This window comes from Odontesthes bonariensis, chromosome 7 (genome assembly GCF_027942865.1).
Source record: "Odontesthes bonariensis isolate fOdoBon6 chromosome 7, fOdoBon6.hap1, whole genome shotgun sequence".
Lineage (NCBI taxonomy): Eukaryota > Metazoa > Chordata > Actinopteri > Atheriniformes > Atherinopsidae > Odontesthes > Odontesthes bonariensis.
The window spans coordinates 27,773,175-27,797,862 of record NC_134512.1 but is presented as its reverse complement, the minus strand read 5'-3'; the positions used below and the strand labels follow the sequence as shown (position 1 = coordinate 27,797,862).

Here is a 24,688-nt window from a genome sequence, read left to right as displayed (position 1 = left end):
CATCTTTAAAATGCTTGTTAAATTCAAACAATAGATTCTTAATCAAAGATTTTCTATCTACAATGAATTAAGACAAAAAAAAGACATCAGTGTTACAAACTGTAGCAGTAAAGTTTCAGCAAGTCATCACTGAAATACCAGCTTTCTAGTAACGCAAAGTTGGTGTATTTCACAAAGAAGCAATTGCCATTTTGACAAGTACCAAAGGGAGCAAGATGCAGGGCAGGAACATGCATTTGGACATGCTTTTACAGTTATGAAGGGAGCTGCCCTTAAAGGTGGCATGGCACATTTAGTGAAGAGGCAACCTCACGCTTCTATGATTACAACTCATGTACCGTTGTTGTGCTTCATTCCTGTTGCATTCAAATTCTCTAGAGTTGAGAGGTCTTAGAGGAGGCTCAATTAGGGCGATCATGAAATTATTTGTTTAACGCCACAATTAGCTTTAGATTAGCGGTGTGTGTGTGTGTGTCATTGACTGGCACCTTTTTACTTCACAGCTGACAAAAGGTCTCCTCGGCAACTTTTGTGCTCACCTTCTGGCTTTAAATCAAAGTGGGCCCTCCTTAATGACTGAAAGTGAACAAATATTCAGAAAATGCAGCTTGTTGAACATTGAAAATTAAGCTTATCCTAGATGATCGGTTGGTGGCGTTAAACAGCAGAGATAAGGGGATGCAAACACTGGAAATATGATATTTATATCATTGTAATCCCCTTTTTTTATCTAATGGTGGAAATTGTTCAATATGAAGGGGTTTTTCTGGACTAGTGCCATACACACCATTGATAAACCAAAGTTTTCCATGACAGCAAAGATTGTTATTAGATTCAAAGCTCATATCAGACGTACAGTTATGAAGATTAATGAAATCCACCACGCCACCTATCACAATCCAGCAATTAGTTGTTGGAACTTAACAAGGAGTGATAGTGATAACAGTTTAACACCATCTATAGACTTCTGTGGAGTTTAATCTTGCTTGGTACTCTCAGGCACAACAATTGTTGGGAAAATTAATTCAAACGAAAAGAACAACATCTGTCACATCTTCTTTAATGCCTTTTCGTACCGTCATCCCTTTAGACGTCACTTCTGCTGTTGTGCAGAATATATACAACACATAGAAGCATGATTCTTAAAGTGTAACCATGTTCTCTTTCTGAAAACATCTTTAAGGCAGAATTTAATTTTGGTTTGTGCTTTTATTGTGGTCTGTGAGTGGATTCTCGTTCTAAAACAACATTCAAGTTGTTCCTGCTTTTATCTTGCCTGATGTGTTTTTACACCTGGTCTCTAACATCACAGCTCAGCTTGGAAGCAGTTAATTCAACGCTTAATGTCTAATGCACCCTAACGCTAACTGCCAGTGGAACACTGTCTGATGCAGTTCAGTATGTGTCAAGCAGTAACACCACAACCTCTATTAATACCTTAGTTGATGAATATGGAATTCACCAGCAGAGGGAGCTCTGCGTGCATGGAGGAGTTTCTGTCTGTGAACTGTCAGGTTTTACCACAAGGCTCTTTGGTAAACATTACTTATTGGTTTAAACTTGCTTGTGGTAATAGTCAGCCTTCTTTATCGTGTCCAGTGCGGGCTGGGTGTTGTTGATCCAGAGATGTGTGTTTGCATGCGTTGATGTCTGCTCAGTGAAGGTGGTGGAACCAGTTCGCCTTGTAAACACGATGGTAAAAAATGCTGACTCGCCCCTCACAGTTGTCTCCATGGAAACATCATATCTTGAACTTTACCTCAGTAGTAAAGGGAATATTTTCTGATATTTTTCAAGTGAGACCCAGTGTTCCTCCTCTGCAAAGGCGTGTTACTGCTGGTAGCTCCAGCTGTTGAGCGAGTGTTCGGTGTGGGGAGGATGAAAGTCCCCATCACAGCAGACCCAGGTTTGACCTCTGACCTCTATCCTTTGCTGAGTGCTGTCCCTGTATCTCCGCCTGCATTGATGTCTCTATGAGCATCATGTTTGGTCAATGCCAACAAATGCTGGCTGGGTACGAGTTTGCTGGTGAAGTTGGATATTGTAGTTTTTGCTGTGTACTACTTACATTTATCTGTTTAGAGTCTAAAAGTGATTTTGTCAACACTGTCAAAAATGTATTTACTATAAATTTGATAGTACAGTGTATTACTTTATTTTGGATTAGGCTGATTTTAGGCTGTTTATGACAGAACAACAGCAGTTTTATAGTATCTACCAGGAACTTTAAAAGAATGATCAAATTTCCCTGTTTCATATTCAATTTTCTTCATAAATTCATTTAGAAAAACTTCAAACCAAAACCACCTTTTTCTCACAATCAAGTCCCTGTAACAATCCATAACAATTTTTTTTAGATCAGGACACCGAGAAAACATTCTAATTCCATTGAGTTGCTAATTTGTGTGACAACGGGATCATCGCGCAGCCATCAGCTTTCCACACTCATGGTGTCAGTAATGGAGGGTTTGAGTTCCATGCTTTCTAAAGAAAACAGCCATCTTCTGTTATAAGTGATGGTATTAACTGTTCATTTATATGTAAGAGATGTACATTTAACTGCAACTTATATCTTTTTATGAGATACACAAAATGTTGTTGCAAATCCACTTGTTAAAGTGGTATAATTTTTTTTTCCATGTGATAGTTCTAATCATTGCCTTATTTCTCTCCAGAATCCATTATTTTGTGTAGTGTGTAGTGTCTTCAGAAGGTGGCGGTGAAGGCTACACCACACGTGGCTGCAATGAACAGAGTGAGGAGGATGATACAGACTGTCATGACCTCTGGTTTCAGTTTTGCCATTTCCCTGACCTTTTTCCTCAGTTCCCTCCTGCTTGGTCATCAGCTCCACTCCCTTCAGCTGCTGTCATTCACTCATCGCTCTCCCCACAGTATTTAAACTCCCGGTTTTCGCCACTCTTGGTCCGATCCTCGTTGTTGTTCATCCATGGGTTTCCTCGTCAGTACTTGTTCCTGCGTCTTGTTGCAGTCTTGTTGTTTTTTTCTTAAGTGTTTGTTGTTTACGAGTTTAGTTTATAGTGTTCTAGCTTTGCTGCGATTTTTGTTATGCTCCCAGTAAACTGAGTTTAGTTTCTGTTTCCTCCTGCCTGCTTCACAGAGAGAGAGAGAGAGAGAGAGAGAGAAACAAAAAGAGACGTGTAAAATATTAATCACAAACGTATTTACAGTAGAACCCATACTGAGGGAGAATGTCATGACTGCAGCCATTAAATGTCCCCATTAAATCATCCTCTGCAGAAAAATAAAAGTGCTTGTTTTGGCAACTGAGAGGCTCCGATTGTTCCTGCAAAAGCTAAACAGCGTCATGGAAACGATGCTTACAGAGATGGAGGTTTTTGTTAGCATTTTTCATCTCGAGGTCTCGGTTGTGTCACGCCTTTCAGCGCCCGTGTTATTTGTGCAACTGAGTATGTCGTGATGTTTGCAGAAGAAGTCTCAGCGACTCCCATCGGACCCGACGGCTTATTTGATCAAATCAAACAGCACAAAGGTATTAATTTAAATGTATGATAACAATCCAAAACCCGTCAGTTGCAAATATGGTATTCTTTTTTTCTGGATTAGGGTCTGATTGCAATGAGAGAAACAGAGTCTTCCTCCATCCTGGGCGCTGTGAGGACAGTTCCAGGCAGCTCATTTGTCACACAGCCACCACCCTTTTCTGACTGAAAACTTCAAAATGTGAAAATACATAGATGGAAACACAAATGGGTGTACATCCTCTTGACATAATGTCCCCCTTTATCGCAAGTTGACAACATTTCCAGAGGTTTTTTCTTGAATTAACACAGAAAGACAGCACATCGGCTCCTTTTTCTACTAATTCGCAGAGCAATGTGAATAGAATTTACACCTCTTATTCCCATTCACCTGTTTTTGGCTGTGTCTGCATCTTTTGAAATATTCAAAAACCCATGAAACACATCATTGCCATTTGACTAAGCATACAGTGAATATCCTGAGAACTTGCACTAGCACACAGAGAAGCCAAGCTCAGACTACCACACACCAGACTGAAAAAAAACCCCAAGAAAAACAAGTTGACTGTCAGTTTTATTCTCAAATACTTCTAACGTCTGCAGTTTGGCCACAGGTAGCTGGTTCTGACTCCTCTTTTGGGCACAGTCTCACAGTCTGAACTGGCCCAGGCTGTTAGAGCATAACATATCAGCAATTTATATTCAAAACCTAAGTTGCAGTTCCTCTGTTCCGTACTGGCTGCATAAACCCTGTGCCTTGCTGTCGCTCTATTCCTCTGTGTTTTGTTTGAAGTGTTTTTGAGGCCAATGTTAGGAACTTTTGCTTGTGTGAACTGTTTTTTACCTTTGTTTTAACAGGTTGAATTTGGGTCAGATTTCCTGGTCAGGATGTAAAACATTAGACAAAGTTCTTTCTAAACTTAAGTGAGCTTTCTAACTGCTCATGAGGATTTGCTGTAAATAGCAAAGAGAAAAGCCAGAGCAGAAGTGTTTTGATCCCTGGCTCTCAACGAACAGCAAATGCAGCGTGGTTTGAAGGTGAAGCTGGGTGAGAAAAAGAGCGGGAGGCTGGATAATTGTTCTCTGAGTTGGAGATATGATGTAGAAATTCCACAGCAAATGTAAACCACTCACCCGAGTGACATACTTTGAAAACTAGGCAGCCCCAAATAAAAGTGCCAGGGTCGTTTTTTGTTTTTATGGAATATACATACTGACAGTACTGGAGACATTCAGATGTCTGTGTGTGTCAGGCACTGCTAACTCAAAAATGCTCCGAAGCACAGAGAAAGCATTGATCTTATCATCCACCTCGGTTGTCTTGAGTTTTCAGTTCCAATCTGTTAAAAAACAAAGAAGTTAGGGTTTTTTTCCCTGCATTTGTGCTAAGCTAAGCTAAAACATCATAGCATAGTCTTCACAGGGGTACTAATCTTCTCATGTAACTCTGGAACCACGATGTACAGTTGCTAACAGGCTTATTTCCACTTTGAACCCAGCAGGGGATGGAGATTAATTATCAAACTTCTGGACTTCTGGAGTTTATTCATTCATGAACATCTTTTTACTGTATATTCCCTCTGAGATACCCTCGTCCTCTTTCATGTAGAGGATACGATATGACTGCACTGCATCCAAAATCAGGCACATTTCTTTTTTTCTTTCTTTTTTTTTTGACTAAGCCGAGGAACATCTAAGTCAGAGTTGGCAGCAGGATTCTGTTATCAGAATTTCAGAATACGAAAAGATCTGCAGCACTGGATCTTCTCAAAGAAAGCCGATGATTTTTAAAAGATTTCTCCAGGAGATTTTACAACCTGCAATATGTTAAACCATTTTAATTAATCTCTGTGGGAAACAAACGTTCCTCGCTTTGCATTTCTTTTATCTAACAGAATTTGAAACACTTGAAGCTCAGACTGTCAGCCACAGGGTTTATCTGCAGGTGACATCATGGGTTAAAAATCACATTAGTCTTTTAGCATAATGTCAACAAATCCCGACCGAGCTGTAGCCCATCACAGAGACAGACACATGAGGGATGTGCTTCAGGGTGGTTAGTTTTATCCGGGCTAAGAAGAAATGAATGGGAGAGAAAGAAAGAGGCATCCTCATCACGACACTGCCAAGAAAGCTGAGTCATGTAAGACGGGGGGTGGGGGGAGATAGAGAGAGAAAAGGAAGCGCCACGAAAACCTTAAACAAAAACGGATAAAAGGGGACAGGTTTTAACGATGTTAAATATTTATCATCGTGTGCAATATAATAGCAGAGCGTTGTTGGCAGCGAGCCCCGGTGAAGCTGTGAGGCAGAGGGAGAGTCAACACGAAGGGAGGAAATGAGCTTTTTAGCCATTTAGGAGAAGAGTCGGAGCAAATATGACAAGCGTGGGGTGAGGGGGTGGGCAAAATAATAATAAAAAAAAACAAAAACAGGAGAGGCTGTGTCATTGTTTGGAGAGCTGGGGCATAAAGACACGCATGTGTTGCGTACGCGCAGCGAGGCTGGTGCAGCAACAGGAACCACGCGCGCAGCGGGAGGAGTCGCGAGAGGAGAGGCGTCACAGCAAATAAAACTCCCCGCCCCTCCCCGCCGAGCGTCCATTTACTGAGCAGCTGATGTATGCTGCTTCACTGGATGTGCAGGGGCTCAGCAGGAACAGAAGGGAGAAAAGCATAAAGTGTTCCGGAGCCCTGCCGAATTTGGATCAGAGCACCACCGAGGTATCGGAGTATATCCACCTTCCCACAGAGGTACACTCACCAAAAGGATTCTTGTGCTATTCCTGCACGAAATGTCCAACATTGGATGTACTTAACCTCAGAGGGAAGGAATATTTCTAACACAGAGGCTGCTCTTTGTCGTGTGAAAACTGTCTGAGGTGCATCAAGAGAAATTTCAATAAAGAAACCTTGCAGCCTTGTTCCGCTTTTGGCCAACAACGGCTCCACAGGTTGAGATTTGAGTTGTGAAAGATGACCACCATGCAAAAGCTGCTGCAGCAGCTGCCCGTGAACGCGGTGAACATCGTGAAGACGGTGCAGAGTCAGGTCCAAGGCCAGGAGGAGGACAAGAGCCCCGTGTTGACCCCTGACGGCGCGCAGCAGACTTGGTACAACGCGCTCCAGCCGGACGAGCTGCGCCACCTCCGATCTGGAGGCACAGGTGGAGGAGGAGGTGGAGGAGGAGGAGACCAGGAGGAGCGAGCCCAACTGGAGGAAGGTGGTGGAGGTTTCCAAACTCAACCGCTGCGGTAGGATAATCCAGATGTGTTCACTCCTTCCTCCGTGCTGCAGTTCTGTTTTCTAAATTGTCTTCCCCTCTTGTCTAACTTACCGCACGTACCCTAGCACTAGTTATGCTCTTAGCCGTTTGGTTTGGGAAGGAAATGCACTTATGATTTCTTGTGACCTGAGGTTCTTTTGCCTACTGATGTGGAACACACTTATTGTAAGTCGCTTTGGATAAAAGCGTCTGCAAAATGACCGTAATGTAATGTTTGAGGAGGGTCGACAGCTTTGTTTTCCCAGGGAGACTCTCATGAATACAACGGCGTGACAAGTTTGAAATGTTGGGAGTCAGTGGTTAGTAATGGGTTGCAAAACTATCATCTATTCGGGTTGGCTTTTTAGGCTTTTCTCAGTCTTTAATATCACCAAATGCTTCAGCTCTGCCACCCAATACCTCTAAAACTGTTGATATAATGTAGAAACCAGCTGTGCAAAGGTTCCTAATACAGATTATGAAACAGGTTAGGATGGACTCAATAAATGACCACAGTGCTCCGAGAGAGAATACAACAATACAGAAAAGTGATCAGACTGCAGGGTTGCTGCTAAAGCTTATGGATGCTGTTAGTTTTGTACAGAAATAATGAGCGATTCTGTCTTTATAGTGTGAGAAATATTCTTAAAATCCTCATATCTGGGGGAGCTGGAGTTAGAAAATAACAGAAAATACCCATTGATTTTGTCCCCTCCAAAAAACGGTTCAGCTCAAGTTTAAAGATAACATCAGGTATCGCCGGTCTGCAGTTTCTTACAGCTCATGGACTATTGCAAGATGTGAGATGGGTGAAACTAGGTGAACTTTCACTTTCAATGGTAAAAAAAAAGATGGAAACCAACTAAGTTAGGTTAACTAGAGTGGCATAAAGCTGTCCTTGGCAATCAGAAAAGGGAATATGCTCTGTGAAAAGAATGGAGAAAGGAAGGAAAGTTGCTTATTTCTAGTCATTTGTTTAGTGGAAATGAATCCATCATTTCTCCAAAGTAGAAGTATTCCAAAGAAACATGTTTCAGGAATCAGACAGCAAAGACCAAAGGAGACACTTTTTCTCAATTAGACTCCAGACCTCTATAAATTCCTTCCGAGATTAATTTTCTTGAAGAGACATATGATTCCACTTTTGGGGCCTATTGGTTCTTAGCTACGAGCTACAGTGCGGCCGCCTCCTCTCATTTTTACAAACTGACACTTGTGCTTGTGATGCTCAGGAGGCATCTGTTACCGTCTCTGCTCAAAGACTCGTCTTATGTAAAACAGCTGCTTATGAATGCAAGCTGCAACTCCTCAGTGTTTCACTCGCCGCTCATTCGAGCAAATTCATTTTCATATCATCTCCTTTCTCGTGTTATCGCAGGCGGGTTTAGAGGAGGAACACGCTGACGCAGCATCTGCGAATGCTGGCCTACTTTCAGGGATACTCTCTCCAGCAGGAGAGTTGTACTGATCTCTTGGCTTCGGCAGCAGGTAACCCGACCTGACCCTGTTCGCTCTGTTGTACCACGGCGGGTTAAATAATTCAGAGCTGTTGTAAATTCAAGCTGCCGTTTGGCTGGATGGGAATAAAATCCAGAGAAATGCGAGAACCACCGCTGGTTTAGAGTTACCGAGGGCCCTTTGGGGCGTGAGGATCATTTTTCCTCCGCCCGCTCAAGATGTGGCTTTATTTTGAGCATTCATTCAGAGAGGTGGCAGACACAGTTTGTAAAGCCACATCAGTGTCGAGTAAATAGACTTAGAAGTACCTCGTTGTCCCCTTTCTTCTGGAATTGCTTTGACGTCTTTTGCTCCATTGATAACTTTTAAATGGGGACAACATTATAGCCCCCGCCGCCGCCACTCTTCCCCTTTTGACATGACCGCTGGTTTGGTTTTAATTAGATCTGCTCAAGACTTATTTGCCCTCTAACAAGCCACATGAATCCTTGTCACGTTATTAATTGCTGAGGACAAATGATGGTGGTTTTCTCTCAGAAGCTGTAAAACAAACGAAGCCTTCCAACCTGGTCTCAGGTCAGGTAGAAACATTAAAGGGGCTGCTGAGTTTTGAAACCAACTTGTCAGCTTTGCTTGGACATTATAACGAAGCAATTTCCTGGTATCACATCCAGAAAAATCTTGTGATCTCTTTGCATTCAGCTGTGGGTTTTGAATATGTGGAAATGGGATGGGAATGGTGTCATTTAACAAGGTTGTCACAGAGAGAAATATGTCTAATGTTAAGTTCATTTAGTCCTGTAGGGTTACAGTCTATGTATAACCACTGGGATTTCACTTTTATGGGTGTTTTATAATGCTTCATGAATGCCTTTAGACAAAAAAAATCAAATTCTGTCCACTTGCTACTGAGATGTGTAGACATGGCTCAGCTGATGATATTGGAAAACATTGGTGGTTTTAGGGAATAACTATTGGATCGAAGTTTGGGTCAGACGTTGTTGTTTTCTGTGAGATCAATCTTAAATATTTCAATGATTCCCTCTTTTCTGTGGCGGCTCCAGCGGGTCGAGTATTCATCTATGATATATCTCAACATCGTCTACCATGAAATATGTTGCAAACGCACGTGGTTCCCTGTGAATGAATATTAAGGACGTTTTCAATTGTTTTCTGTTCAGCACCATGACGAGATAGTTCTGGTTTTGATGGATATAGATATTCACAGATTTATTCTCTCTCAACCTTTCAAGTCCACTGCCAACATCAGGTGAAAATCTAAATCCACAGATGACAGTAGACTACTGTGTTTAAGTCTTGATTCAGCCCCTCATTTCTTTCTACTGCCAGAAACACGTGTTCAAACGGTAGATGGATCAACTTAAGGGTCAGACGCATCTCTCCAGTTGCTGGATTTTCTTTTCCTGTTTCTTAGGAGCAGAAGTTATTCTTTTGTCCTTCATTTTCTCAGTTTTTTTTTCTCAAATATCACACCGTGCTGAGATGTGCCAGGATTTCAGAGGATTGCTCTTTTTGGCGTCACCTTGTTGGTGCGAGAAACCCCCCCCCACCATGTTATGTCTGTCAAACTGTGCTATCTTTGGCATTTTCCTTTTCTTTTTGTAAATGCAACACATGAAATGAGAACAAATGATTTAGATTTTTTTTTTTTTTTTTTTACAACAGACTATTGGGCCCAAAGATGCAGCTGAAAATGCTGCAGGTGAAGGAGATCAGAAACCCCCGGTTGTGCTTTTCATATCAGCTTTTTGCCTACATCGTCTACATTTACCTTTCAATAAACCGTAGTGATGGGATACTCGATTCCTTTTACTGACTCGAGTTATTATGAGTCACTCACTAAAGTGAATCGGGTTTTCGAATCACTTGAGTCACTTGAATCATTCACCCAGAGTGTGCGCCACGGAATGTACAAACAAGTTCCAAATCATTGTGAAACCGAACATTTATTTTTCTTACTTTCTCTCTAAATAAATTCAGATAACCCAAACAGCCAATAAATTAACATTCAGTGCAAAACAGTGCAAAAATATAATAAAATGTATGAAACTGTGCACAAATAGAACATTTAGATAGCTGTATGCAGGACCGAGGTGTACGTACGTTGGGGCATGCGCTGGACGTTGTAGTCGCGCAGCTCTGCCCACACGCACGATACCCTCTGCGTACGTACAAGCACATAATAACCCAAATGCGGAGGGGTTTTTGAAAATTTCTAGGGGGCGCCACTGAGCCGTTTTGCTCCGCCCACACACGATACTCTTTACATACGTACGAGGTCTTCAGGGTGCACGTGTGTGCCAAGTTTCATGACCTTGCGATGATGATAAGGCTTTCAAACCACAAACGCCATCACACGATTTTCACCGCCTGGGCACGGCCACGCCCTTTAAGTTTTGAAAAAGTTTCCCTTATGAATTCCCCCCCCATGTCTTAAGAGTAACCTGGCCAAGTTTGAAGTCTGTAGCATTAAATCTGTAGGACAAGTTCGATCATATGCAAGGTGTGGAATTAGGCAAAAATGGCACCAAAACGTACTTTCCATCCAAAATGGCCGCCTTCCTGTGGATGTGGGACCATAGATATGTATAGAATGGCTAGCTGTCTCGTCCGCGTTGCTGGTCAACGGAGTCGAACGTCCGCAGATGGCCGCCATCTTACCACAGGTAGCTTTCTCGTCGACTACATTGTGTTGATGGTGAAACATTCAAGACATAACTTGCTTAATTCTGAAACGTTTAGGTTATTATAAACATCAAAGTAGTAAGCTAATTATCACAGTCCATATTTAGTTTTTAAAATAAAAACATAAATATTTCACGTTTATTTGCCCCATGACTGAACTTTGTTTATCCCCTGGGATGACTCCCTCAGGGAAATTCAAGTCCCCAGTAGCTCCAAACACACACATAGGATCTCTATAAACCTAAAATACAGTATAATATAGAATAATTAATATAATATATAATTAGAATATAATTAATATAGAATAATCTAAAACAAAGTGTAAAAAAGAATATAGGCTATACAAGATATACAAAGTAAAGAGAGTTAAATAAAATAAGTTATAGCACTATGGTTGAGTTATTGCCCATATTGCACTACACTTGTGTTAATTACACATTGTATGCACATAGTCTGACCATAAATAGATAAGATATTGCACAGTAGTGACACGAATTATTGCACAGATGACCGAATAAATAAAATATCGCACAGGGTCTTTTAGTATGTAAAGTACTGAATGTGGGTTTTTGAGTATTCCTCTGTCCTAGACCCCCCTACCCCCATAGATATGTATAGAATGCCATTCTACATATCTATGCCCCCCCCCCATGTGATGAGTTGTACAGCCAACCTCTCTCTCTCTCTCTCTCTCTCTCTCTCTCTCCCTCCCTCATCCTCCTGCTTTTCTTCTTCTTTCTTTACTCTACTCTCAAGCATTAACAATGTTTTAAATGCATGTATGAATACCTGGACTTGCCTGTCCTATTTCCAAAACTTTATTGAACTTCAAAATCCATTGGCAAACTATGGTCTATTACTTGGAAGCTACAGACTGTACTTACGACGAATAACCCTAGGAAGTTGAGTCGAGTTCATGAGCCTCCGGCTCTACCCAAGGTTTCTTTCTAACTAAACCACCTTTTTTGGAGTTTTTCCTTGCCCCTGTTGCTCATGGGTGCTACTGGTATTGTCTGTAAAGGGCTGCCAGACAATTGTGTTGTTATTGGTGCTGTACAAATCAAATTATTAACTATATAAAAAGTATACTATCTATAAACTATATGTAACTATCTATAAACTATATGTAACTATCTATAAACTTTATGTAACTATATATAGAATATATATACAAATCTATAAACTATATGTAACTATCTATAAATTATATGTAACTACAGTATATATGATCTATATGTAACTACAATCTATATCTACCTATCTTTAACTATATGTAACTATCCATAAACTATTATGTAACTATATATAATCTATATGTAACTCTATAATCTACATGTAACTATATATAAACTATGTTTTCTATAAGCAGACGGCCCAACTTCACAGGTACCCAGGGACCCACATTTGGCTAATGCCCATTTTAACATATTCAATCATCCAGAATTATTACCACGGCAATTACGTTTGTTAGAAAACAAACAGTGTAAAATCGTCGAGATTTCTGCGAGATAAGAGTAATAGCGTCAGAGCAGATCACTTACCGTAACTCAGTTTACCTCAGGTTTGACTGTCCCCTGCCAGGCAGTTTGCCTGTGGTAAGATGGCCGACTTGTGCGGACGTTCTAAACTCACGGTGCGTTCACACCGGAATCGTTCGCGCGACGTGATTACATACAAAGTCAATGCAGAGACGCGAATAGACGCGGATTCGAGGGTCATCAAACTGGGTCCTGTTGAGCCTGAAATACTGCTGGAAGCGGCCGTCATCCAGACGCAAATCCTGGAGAAGGCGGTGAAATTATCCGAGCTGAATGCACCACCGGATGATGTCACTGACCCAGACATGACGGCGTGTGCGTTTCCGACGAATCTCGGACTGCCACAGCAGGTACAAGGACGCGATGGTACTTATATCAGCCATGGTTGATGAGAGAATAAAATGGATAGCCCCTTGAGCTATTTGCTCGTTTTTTACTCGCGCGAATAGCGCGAGTAAATTCAATTTACACCCGCGGCAACACTCGTGCGAGTAACCGGTGTGAACGCACCGTCACACGTAACACATCTAGCCATTCTATACATATCTATGCGTGGGACCATGGCGGCATGAGACTTTTTTGTGCATCTGGGCATGATGAATAAGTGTATAACGAATTTTGTCATCCCACGCGAAAAGAACCCCAATGCGGGGACCATTTTGTTTTGTTACGAGCTTCAAAAAGACGACGTTCGGAGGTAAGCTAACGGTTGCTAACGCTAGCTTTTATTATCCGCATTATGACGCTTCCAGTGACGACACTCATCGCCCAATCAGTGGAAGGCAGTCGGCTGACGTCACGTTTTAGTAACGCTTCGGCCCGCTTGGAACCAGGCCTGAGGTGATACGGAAAATCGTCCCGGTTGCAGGTACGGCGTGCTAGTGGAAACACCCAATAGCGCGCCGAGCCGAAGCGAGCTAGTGGAAAAGTGCCATTAAGTTTAGATTCTTTCATGTCGTCGACTGGCAGGTGGTGCTTGCAAAATTTCACAAGTCTTCGATTACCTTTTGCAAAGAATAAGAAGATGGAAGAAGAAGAATAAACCTTACAGATACAATAGGGTCCTTGCAGTTTCACTGCTCGGTCCCTAATAATATTCTAACATTCAACGCTGCACCATTAGAATAAAATAATTATGTACAGATTGAATGAACTCCCGCTTCCTTCAAAATAAATGAACGATTGACTCACGAATCGCACATCATTAATAAACCGCTGCAATGGAGTCACAGTCCAGGCCGGAGGCTGCGAGCCATCAGCATGATTTCACAGGGAAAAGTGAAGCCTTCGGCTGCCAAGAAACCCTGCACCAGCTGACGGCCCCGCATCCAAAATAATCCTCCCCGTCAGGTTTTGGTTTGACAAGCTTTGATGAATGTAGGTTTTGAAGTGCGCGACAGAGCGAGACACATCACTTGTGATGCGATGCATTTATTAACACTTCATCGTCAGACGGAGACCAAAGCAGAGGCTTCTCTCGGCACATAGTCGAACGCTTGCGAGCACGCACTTTCAACTCAGGGCAGAGTCGTGATGAATCGGCTGTGTTCTGCAGCTGCCACCTCCTCACAGACTGCAAGGAGCACTCACACGACCCAAACAGAATCATTATACTGAATGCCCCAGCAGCCTCCCAGCTTTCTTTATTTTTTCTTTGCCTAAATGTGGGCCTGCTTTAAAATTCTCTTAGTATTTCAAAACCCTGCTCATTTCCAGTATTCCAGAAGTATTGCCCGACACCTCAAAGAATTTTATTTTATTTTTCGATGTTTACGTGTCATACACAAAGTACTGCAGGCAGCCTGGTTTAGTGGCATGCGTGGAGGACAATCTTTGCTATGGAAGCGATTCCTGTGCCTGAACCGTGCATCCGACACCCGTTATGTAACAGTGGGAGCGGCATGAATCAGAGCCGCACTCCTTTGTTAACTACACACTTGATACAAGGTTCTCAGAGTAGAGGCTCTGCAGGAAGGCATAACCTAAAGTCCATTTTATTGCATCCTTGGTTGCCTTGGAAACAATTTTTTTTTTGGGGGGGGGGTAATGCAGATTTGCAGCCCACCCATCACCGACCGAACCACAGCCCTTATTCCAAACGCACCGCATGACAACGAGACAGGCACCCCGAGCCCTGTCAGGAGATCTGCCTGTGCAGAGGCTCGTTCGTCTTTTTGGAAGAGTTGGCAGGTTGCGTGCCTGGAGTGGCGTTATATTTGCAGCCAGATCAGTCATAAAGACACTGAGTGAATCAGAGATCGGATGTCGGTCATAATTTCACAGTTTCACGTGCAAACGGTTAAAAAATGAGATAGAAATACATCAATCTTGTTTTCTTTTCTCGGTTCAGTTTTTCTACTGCTGCCGCTTTTATAGTGACATCAGTCTTAAGTCCACCGTCTCCATAGAAACAACAACAACAAAAATCCCTCAACATCTAAGTCCATCATATAAGTGTTTTACAGAGGAGGAAAACCCGATGACAAGAGTTTCAAGGGTTTGAAATCAGCACATCCACCCAAAGCCTCCTCCTGGTTGAAAGACCTGACTCTATTCCTTAAGTTAGAAAAGATCAAATATTGCCTTAGGATCGACCCAAAAATTCAATGAAACTTGGGCCCCACTTTTATCTTATTTTGAGAAGCTTGAAGCCCTCCCACATGATTGAAAAGTAAATGAAGACTCAGAGACCTCAGAAGACCTGTGTAGTGACAATTAAAGAAAGCAAATAGCCTACTGGTACGGTCCTGAATATCCACTTTTTCTTTATTTTCTTTTTTTAATTATTTTTATTTTGTGTCATTATTGTCTTTTTTATTATTTTAATCTTGTATATTTTCATGTCTGTAACTTTTAACTTTTTTTCTAGTGTAACAGTTGGGGTTTACTTTTTACTCACTATGTTTATTTTTAGTATTCAGCTTTTTTTGTATAGGCAGCATTGTGGGGTGGGGGGAAGAAAATAAGAAAAATATGTGTGTTGAATAACTTAGATCAATGCTCATTCTCTCAAAAAAAAAGTAAAAAAAAAAAAAAAAGATTTTCACGGGTTTGACATATGTGAAGTGTCTTACCTGGCGAATAAAAAAAACAGCAAAACAGATATTCTGACTGCTCGAAAAATGTCATTCATCTCTAAATCCATCGTTCGATTAGTCCCGTGTCTTTTTAGCCTGGCATCTGCAGCAGTAATCCTATCAGCAACGATTAGCGGCCTTTGTGTGACCAGCGTTTGCTTGTTCTGCCCAGCAGGTTGGGTAGAAACTGTCAGTGTTGCTCATTACAAGACTGCGTGTGTGCACGGCAGCTGGCTGGAGTTGTCGGCTCTGATTCACTTAAGCGAGAGGGTTTTGCTTCTCGTGTGTGAGCTGAGTGGTCTGCTCCTGTTGTGTCAAACAGAGATGATGGATGTGAAAAGGCTGGAGAGTTGCATGTTAACAGGCTGACACTTGTACCCTATACTTATGCAGAGATGACAGCCATTATGGGATTGGAAAACTGGTGATAAATTGTTTGATCACTTCAGGGGCAAATGTATGCAGGGTAGCACATAATGTTCCTACATGATGGGGACACGAAACATTTTTCCCCGTCCTTGTATTGACGTGGTATAACATGAGCTCGGGTTAGGGTTGGAGGCTAGACACAAATACACAACAGGACGTTTAAGGTTAGCCACATTGGGCCAGTTTATGTAGCCCGGTGAGTCAAAAAAAGTGCATGAGAAAGTCACTAGCTGGATTTTTGTTTTTTTTTTTAATATTTTTTATTGATGTGTATACAAGAGTAACAGAGTCACTTACATATAGCGGTATACAATGGTGTGGTCATTAAACATGTTTGTATACACCCTTAGATTTAGATTATATTTTTATGTTTTAAGAACAAATGATCGCAGAAAAAAAAGGCCAAATAGACTATACAATGAAAAAGGATTTATGACATAGTGTGTTTAAGATGATTAAACTGTCCGCATAAACATAACAGACATAAATAACAGAAAAAAATAAATAAAAACAAATAAATAAAAGAAGAAAGAAGGGGGAGGGGGGTTATATCGTCGCAAAAAAAGTTCATAAATGGTTGCCATTTACTGTAAAATTTGCTCTAGTTTCTTCTACTTGAATATCTTATTTTCTCTACTTCCAAAAATGACATAGTCTCTTTGATCCATTGTGTGCTGGAAGGAGCTGTTCTGGATTTCCAATTCAGAAGGAGGTGGCGTTCAGCAATTACAGAGGTAAAAGCTATTACTTCCAATTCTTTAGTGGAGTATAGGGTATAGTCTTCCGGAAGACCAAAAATGCCAGTGTGTGGTGAAGTGTGAATACTCCTTGAGAGTACTTAACTAAATTAATAGGTAAGAAAGAGGCTTCCACTGGAAAAGTGTTTCAGCTGGAAGAAAGTTATTTAACCCCAATTGATGTAGCCTCTCCGTTGTTAAGCAACCATCGTGGAAAGAATGTTACACAGAATTGAATCAAAAACTCTCCTGTAAAAGCTGGAAAGATAGTGGTGAACCATCATCTTTGAGGACTAACGTGGTCTGCAGAAAACATGGAATGATTGCGGTCTGAGATCACTCAAACAGTAGGTGAAATCAGATCAAAGAGAAATAAATAGTGGTGGTCGGCGCCATCGCCTCACAGCTAGAGGGCTGCAGGTTCCATTCCCTTTCTGCATGTTCTCCCCCGTGTGTGCGTAGGTTCTCTCCGGGTGCTCCTGCTTCCTCCCACCGTCCAAAAAACATGCATGTCCGGTTAATTGAGTGTGAGCGTGCATGGTTGTGTGTCTCGTCGCCCCCAGCGACCCTTAGCCGGGTATAGAAAATGGATGGATTGAACTCAAAGTATTGGGAATAAACAGATGTATAAGCTAAAGAAAACCTCTTATTGTTGAGGCTGAAAACAAGACTTCAATTTACAAAGGAGGTTCGACTCTGGAGCAATAATAATGTGCTCTGATGAGTCCATGTTTGTTCCAGAATAATGGGCGCATCAGTGAGAATGGGGGGTAAAGTGCAGCCTTGAGGTTTAGGTCTAGGTTCAACCTTTATGTGTCCACGAAAATTAGGTCAGATGAACACTTGCATTTGCTGAACGACCACATTCTCCTCAAATATCTGACTGGCTCATGAAGTCGCTGACTTTTACATCTGAGTGATAGAATGGCTTAAATCGTGATTGTGCGTTATAGCCTATGAATCATAAGAGGGTTGAATGATGGTGGTAAACTTTACCGGCTCATTTAGAGTTTTACTGTCAATTTCAAAGGATTGCGTATTTCACCACTTCAAAGAGAATCATTTCTGGGTCACACTTGCAGACTCTGACACAGTTTGAGCACTGACTGCAAATTGTCAAACAGGTATATATATATATTTTTTTTTGTCCGACGCCCTCGGTATTCTATGGCGTTTTCACGCAACAAGACAGACAAATGAGCAAAAGCGTGGACTAAGTGCGACTGCTTTCTCCTCACAGACACGACGACTTGAAAGAGATGCTGGACAGCAATAAAGACTCCCTGAAGCTGGAGGCAATGAAGCGGATCGTGGCTGTGAGTATGAACAACGGTTTTTATTTTCAGTTTTTAACACTTTTTTACATACAGCCTTTACATTTGTATATCTTCATTCAACTTCCATACAAAAAGTCGCTGCATTTGTTTAAAGACAAGTAAAAGTAAAACAAAACATAACACTCAAAACAAGGATGCTCCTCCTGTTAACCAAGGTGATCATCTATATACAAACAAGTATTATTAATAAATGCAAAATAAGACACAAATATAGAGAAAACATACAAATCTTACAAGGTCAGGATCTGCACTGCCCACAAAGATTAGCCATCCAAAGGGCTCCACATGTCTTCAAATAATTGCTGTTTAGCCTTTAATATGTAAGTTATTCTCTCTAATGGAAGGCTTGCTAACATCTGTCTTATCCATTGGGTAGTACTCGGTCTACAGATCTTTTCCCACAATAATGCAACACATTTCTTGGCATAAAGCAAGCTGAGGTCTATAAATGCCCGCTCATTCCTACTATAGTTTTGTTTCTCTGGGTATATGCTCAACAAAAAAAGTTTAGGGGTCCAATACGATTTGTTTTGAAATAATCTTCTCGACTAATAGCTCTTACCTCTTCCCAGAATGTTTGAATCTTTCTGCATTGCCAAATGCAGTGAAATAGAGTTCCTCTGTATTCCATACATTTTGTGCATACATCTGGTACATTTCTATTATATCTGTTTAAATCTATTGGAGTTACATATGTCCGCATTAACCATTTGTACTGTATAAGTTTAAGACGTGAATTTATAGACATAGCGTGAGCCTTAGCACAGGCTGTTTCCCAATCCCCATCTGAAACTTCTAATTGCAAGTCTTCCTTCCATGCATTTAGCTTATACTGTGCATTTTCTGATGAATAAGATGTCAGCAACCTGTAAACTTCCGATATATTACCCCTCCTTAAACTATTCTTTATCATAATTTCCTCCAAGGATGAATGTGGGGGTCTAGTAAGTAAATTGTTTTGATTTGTTTTAACAAAGCTTCTAAGCTGAAGGTACTTCAGGAAAAATGTTTCCTGTTGAGGCCAAACTTAAAGCTCAACTCCTCAAAAGACATCATAATATCTGAGTCTGTCAAGAAAAGATCTTGGACCATTTTAAGTCCTTAGAGTGCCACAATTTAAATGCATGAACAATGTTTGCTTGGGGATTCCCATGATCAGCGGGTCCGGCTGCACATTGTGTTTGAAGGACGGCGGCGCGGAAAGCGGTGGAGCCAGATGTTTCCATGCAACACGCAGACTTGATGCGCGGGTAGTCATATAGCTGAGCAGCCAGCTGTTAAATATTCATAATCCGTGTCAGATTCCCTCTTCTGAGGCTCCACGCTCATCCTTTCATTCATCACCCCCTCAGAACAGAGACCATGAAAAGAGACTAAAACTTTTGTGCTTTTTGCCATTTCTTTTGGCTCCGTGTTTTCTCTGCAGATGATCGCCCGCGGCAAGAATGCGTCGGACCTCTTCCCAGCCGTGGTGAAAAATGTGGCCTGTAAAAACATCGAGGTTCGTAACCAACCTGATCTCGTGCTGAAATCTGCTCGCCAGCGTATTTTTTCACCTCATCGCTTCAGAATGACCTCAGAGGGAGCAGCTGAACTCATAATGTTGATAATGTTTGTTGTGTTGCCATCTCTCTGCTCGTCCCTCCAGGTGAAGAAGCTGGTTTATGTTTACTTGGTGCGTTACGCCGAGGAGCAGCAAGATCTCGCTCTGCTCTCCATCTCCACGTTTCAGCGCGGCTTGAAGGTACCAGTAATTTTCTCTTAGGAACTACCATGAGTGTTAACCTCTCAGAATGTTACTGTTATTACCGTTTTGAGGCATCTTCTCGCACCACCAGCAGGAACGTCTCAACATCCCGCTTGATATATATGCTCCATATTTTTCATAGTTCCTACCTGATTTAATCCTACTGTGAGGGACTGAGCCGGTCAAGCACGAGCACACAGAAATGATTTTCAAAAATGACAAACTACAAACAATAGTTACAGGGCCCTTAAAAGAGGTCAAATGAAGAAGCTAAACTCAAAGCCAAAAATCAAGGTTTTAACATAACATAACCTCAAGCTAACGGTTCAAAAGCAAACAAAACTGACCTGACACACAACAAACAACAAGGGGACTTAAATACTGGCTGATCAGACCATAGTGACACACTGAGGAAGAAGGGAAACATCTACACAAATTTAACTAACAAAAGTAACTAAACACAGTTAGTTTAAGAATCAACTTAAAGGGATAATCCGGAGTAAAATGCACTTTAGATCAATTTACGGGATGTTGGGAGTACATACATTGAGTTGACATCAAAATCATGTCATTCGGATGTGTTTTGAGAATTTCGATTTGACCGTTTTTAGCCAAAAGTCGTTAGCCTGGAAGTGAGAGGGGCATATGATGTCACCGCTACAAAACGCTATTTTTATACCTCTTCTACAGCTCCAAACAACATGACACTTACGTGGTAGTGAGTAGAGGGTCCCTAAAGCCAAGCCGAAGTGTCCCGAGGTCTTCATGTGGTCGGATATAGAGTCCAGAATGAATTTAATCAAGCCAGTACCTGCTCTTCTCTGCTGCTCAATCAGAGCCTCTTCCATCAACAGGAGGCTACCTCACGGGAGACATCACGTCACGTGACATTTCAAAATTCCAACCTGTTAGTAAGCTAGGCTTTGCTGTTGCATACAACTTCATTTCACTTTCGAAAGAAATACTTGACTATGTTTGTAAAAAGAACGGCAACGAAATTGTGAATTTCCAGAGCGTGTTACTCCACACTCGGCAATCAACTCCTACGGACTCACGTGACGTGATGTCTCCATGGGGGAAGACTCCGTAATCTTCCCCCATGGATGGTATCACCCAATCAATCTGGGATTGGAGTGTGCCAGCCAGAGTGCTTGGTTTCAGCCCAGTCCAAGGGACTCCCCCACAGCACCAACAAAAGAAAGAACAACAAATTAAATATTTGACAAAATTAAACATACAAAATGTAACTAAATGTGCGCGCTACAAATAGAACTAATGTATTTCAATATCATCAAATTAAAATAAACAACCCATATATTTGTGCTACAATAAACGTGTATATGTAAACTCAAAATGAAAAAGTGTTGGTGTGTGGGGTTACCGACTGTGTGGCTGCAGGTGTGGCCATCACACCTACTTTCTTTAATGATCCGATGACACTAAGATGGATGAACTGTTCAAATTTTGATGTCCTGACTTTCTTATCTTATCTTTCATCTCAGGAACCTCCTCTCAGCATCTCTGGTATCACTTTAGAAACGTTTGCCTCGTTCTTTTCCAGGATCCCAACCAGCTAATCAGAGCCAGCGCCCTGCGAGTCCTCTCCAGCATACGAGTTACAATCATCGTCCCCATAATGATGCTGGCCATCAAAGAAGCTGCTTCGGATATGTCTCCATACGTCAGGAAGACAGCCGCTCATGCAATCCCCAAACTGTACAGGTACAACAATAAAGTATGACATGCCACCATAGTGAAAGTACTGCAGTGGGAGTTACGACCCCCAGAAACCCATAACCGCTCTCCCAGCGATAGCCATTTGTTTTGCACCTTTGAGTATAATTTGAACATTAATCATTTTTCTCCTTTTCTGATCTCAGTTTGGACCCCGAACAAAAAGACCAGCTGATAGAAGTCATAGAGAAGCTCCTCGCCGACAAAACCACGGTGGGTTATTCTTCTTCTCAGTTCACATACTCGAGCCAGTATTTTTATGTTTATTTTTAGCCCGTACAAATAGAAATTGGAAAAGCTCAGAGATCACGAAACCTCACATCCGGCTGCTGTACAGAACTCCAGACGGCACTTCGCGTGTCTCAGTCGTTTCGAGGCTTATCGTTTGTTGAACTAGCCTCTGTTTTTGGATGAGCTGTTTCTAAACAGAATATTCTGAAAACAATAACCGAGTGGGCGATTCAGATTCAGAAGAAAGTAGCAACTATGTGGAAAATGTAGCTAATCTAGCATATACTTTCATCATTGTTACCCATTTTTTTTCGCGTTCCTGACGTGAAAAGCACGTTTCTGTAACGATAAAGACCCAAAAAAAAGACGCGGGATCCTCATTTGCCTGAAAGGTTAACATGATTGAATTTTTTTTTGCACATTTAAGTTTGAAGTTGCATTTGTGGCAGGGTTTAAGAAAGGTTTCCTTGAGTGACCCCTTGTCTGTGTGGTTATATTGGCTGCTGATGAATTATAGCTCTCGTCTTACACAGTTCTCAAACTTCACATATAAAAATCCTATCCTTAAAGATATTATGCGCTGCAGAGAGAAATATGCAAGTCCCTCCCGAACATTGTTTTTAAACAGTTCAACGGTTTTCTCACACATTCTTTTAGAAAACGGAGACCCTGCGCCCATCTTTGTTCCACAAGGTCTCAGCTGTTTATGGATACTGCTTTTGTACCCTATCGCTCTCCAGCTTTGAGTGATTTCTCTTTCTTTTTTTCTCTTTCTCATTTCTAGTCCTATTTTACCTCCATCCCAGCTTTTCTTTTGAACGTTTTGCAAGTCTGAACTGCTTTTAACAAACGGAATGATGTTTTCCGGACAAAACCACAAAGCAACTTAACTCGTATTCAAAGTAAATCTAAGAATCGCGGCATTTTTCAGTGAACATCGTGCACTTTGTGTTTGGGGTTCCGCAGTTGGTGGCAGGAAGCGTCGTCATGGCTTTCGAGGAGGTGTGTCCGGAGCGCATCGACCTGATCCACAAGAACTACAGGAAGTTGTGCAATCTCCTGATCGACGTGGAGGAGTGGGGGCAGGTCGTCATCATCAACATGTTGACCCGCTACGCCAGGACCCAGTTTCTCAATCCAAACATCAATGTGAGTCATAAAACACATGCAGAGGGTATATAAGCATTAACTATGTCAGAACAAGGTTTAGTCAACGAGTCACAGAAAATGATAAAACAAATTACATAAAAAAAAATTCTTGTCACAACTTCCCAGAATTATAAAATGGTCTCAGGACTTTGATGCATCATAGTCTGAACAAAAAGTCAAACTGTGTCATTCTGAGCAAATTGAAACAGAAAAAGAAATTTAATTGATTCTTTTTTTTCCCAGCAGATTCTTTATTGATAGAGCAGTGTTTTTTTTTTGTTTGTTTGTTTTTTACAAAACCACATCATCGCCTGACATAATATGGCATAGATTTAATTTCTTTAACCCGTGTGTGTGAGTCGCATCAAAGGCAAAGTTCTGTCACTTTACGAGGGTTGTGAGAATGCTTTTGGATCTGAATTAGGTCTACATACAGGCACTCCTTTCACTCAAGTTTATCAACGCATTTCATTACCTAAGCTCTCTGCTTGACCCACAGGTACATGTTTGTCCACGCAAACTAGCAAACCAAGAGAAAACATATTGACAGCTCATTTGCATATAAATTGCACACTCAGAAATGAATAAGCAACAAACAGTGTGTAGATGTAGGAATTGTACTAATGCAACCTTAATTTTGCTGGATTAATCACAGACCTCCACTTATACCATTGTTTACTGTGCAGTGGTACAATAAGCTAGTCGTTATTTTCCTCTTTTACTGTTTTCACACTTTTCAGGGGAAACTGTTGCTGAACCAACGACAAATTTAGCTTCTTTTTTTTTTTTGCACATTGTGACTGATAATTCCCTCTGCATAAGGTGACAAAATTGGTGTCCTTGCTTTGTATCTTCTGGTAGCTTGTGGAGATTAGTCACACGGTGGCTCAAGAGGTTCTCTCTTGAGTAGTTTGACCGCTGACTCCTCCCCAATCTGCTTACTCTGCAGGAGTCCCTGCTGGAGGAGGGAGGCGGCGGGGATAAGACCTTCTACGGCTCGGATGAAGACGAGGATGAAGACGAGGAGGAAGAGAACGAGAAGAAGGTGGAGGCAGCTGCCTTGGCCAAGAGGAAGCCGTATGTGATGGATCCAGACCACCGGCTGCTGCTGAGGAACACGAAGCCGCTGCTACAGAGCCGCAACGCAGCTGTGAGACTACTGCACGTCATCTCTGCACACACGCTATGAACACACCCCACAGCACAGCTCATTAACTCTATCAGTTGCCATGGTACAACTCCTAATTGTTTCCTCTCCAACATTAAGACCTTCCTTCATGTCATCAAAGCTCATCCACTTCAGCGTTGTAAATGTCCTCGAGGAAGATATTAATCTCATCTTCCAATCAGACATGAAGACAAGTGATTGGATCCCAATGAGAGAGTGAAGCATCGTGCGATATTACCGCTGCTGTGCTCTCCCTGTGAGGCTTGTTATGCTCTGTATTAGGGCAGAAATGATTGCACTGTTGCTGTCAAGTTGGTTGGACCAAAGCAACATAGAGGGCAAAACAACCACATCCAGTATTTTTGCTCATCTTTTATGTTATTTAGACTTTTTAAAGCCGATTAGATAATGAATAAATGCTTTTCTATTTCATCGATGCTGTGTTCCATACCTGCTAAATGTGAACTATTGTTACAGATTCGGTAGTGGAAGTAAGATGAAAATTATTGCTCATACAATAATGACAAACCCAGTTTTATTTCTTTCATTTTAATTTTGATTTTAATTTCTTTCCTGGGGATTTTTACCATCTTTCTGCTTTTTTTTTTCT

At 41.6% G+C, this 24,688-nt stretch overlaps 1 protein-coding gene across 10 annotated transcripts in view; it reads left to right on the top strand.

Moving 5' to 3' along the window:
* The window catches only part of ap3b2 (adaptor related protein complex 3 subunit beta 2), a 51,388-nt gene that overhangs the window by 1,042 nt on the left and 25,658 nt on the right, over nucleotides 1–24,688 (top strand). For 5 of the 10 annotated variants that reach the window (XM_075470392.1, XM_075470391.1, XM_075470393.1 and 2 more), the window contains exons 2-8: nucleotides 17,953–18,028; nucleotides 19,476–19,550; nucleotides 19,698–19,793; nucleotides 21,358–21,518; nucleotides 21,677–21,743; nucleotides 22,728–22,910; nucleotides 23,860–24,060. In XM_075470392.1, coding sequence (XP_075326507.1) covers nucleotides 17,953–18,028; nucleotides 19,476–19,550; nucleotides 19,698–19,793; nucleotides 21,358–21,518; nucleotides 21,677–21,743; nucleotides 22,728–22,910; nucleotides 23,860–24,060 — 859 coding nt within the window. Of the gene's footprint in view, nucleotides 1–6,063; nucleotides 6,757–17,952; nucleotides 18,029–19,475; nucleotides 19,551–19,697; nucleotides 19,794–21,357; nucleotides 21,519–21,676; nucleotides 21,744–22,727; nucleotides 22,911–23,859; nucleotides 24,061–24,688 lie in introns of those variants that run through there. The other 5 variants (XM_075470388.1, XM_075470386.1, XM_075470384.1 and 2 more) reach the window with 4 other exon arrangements.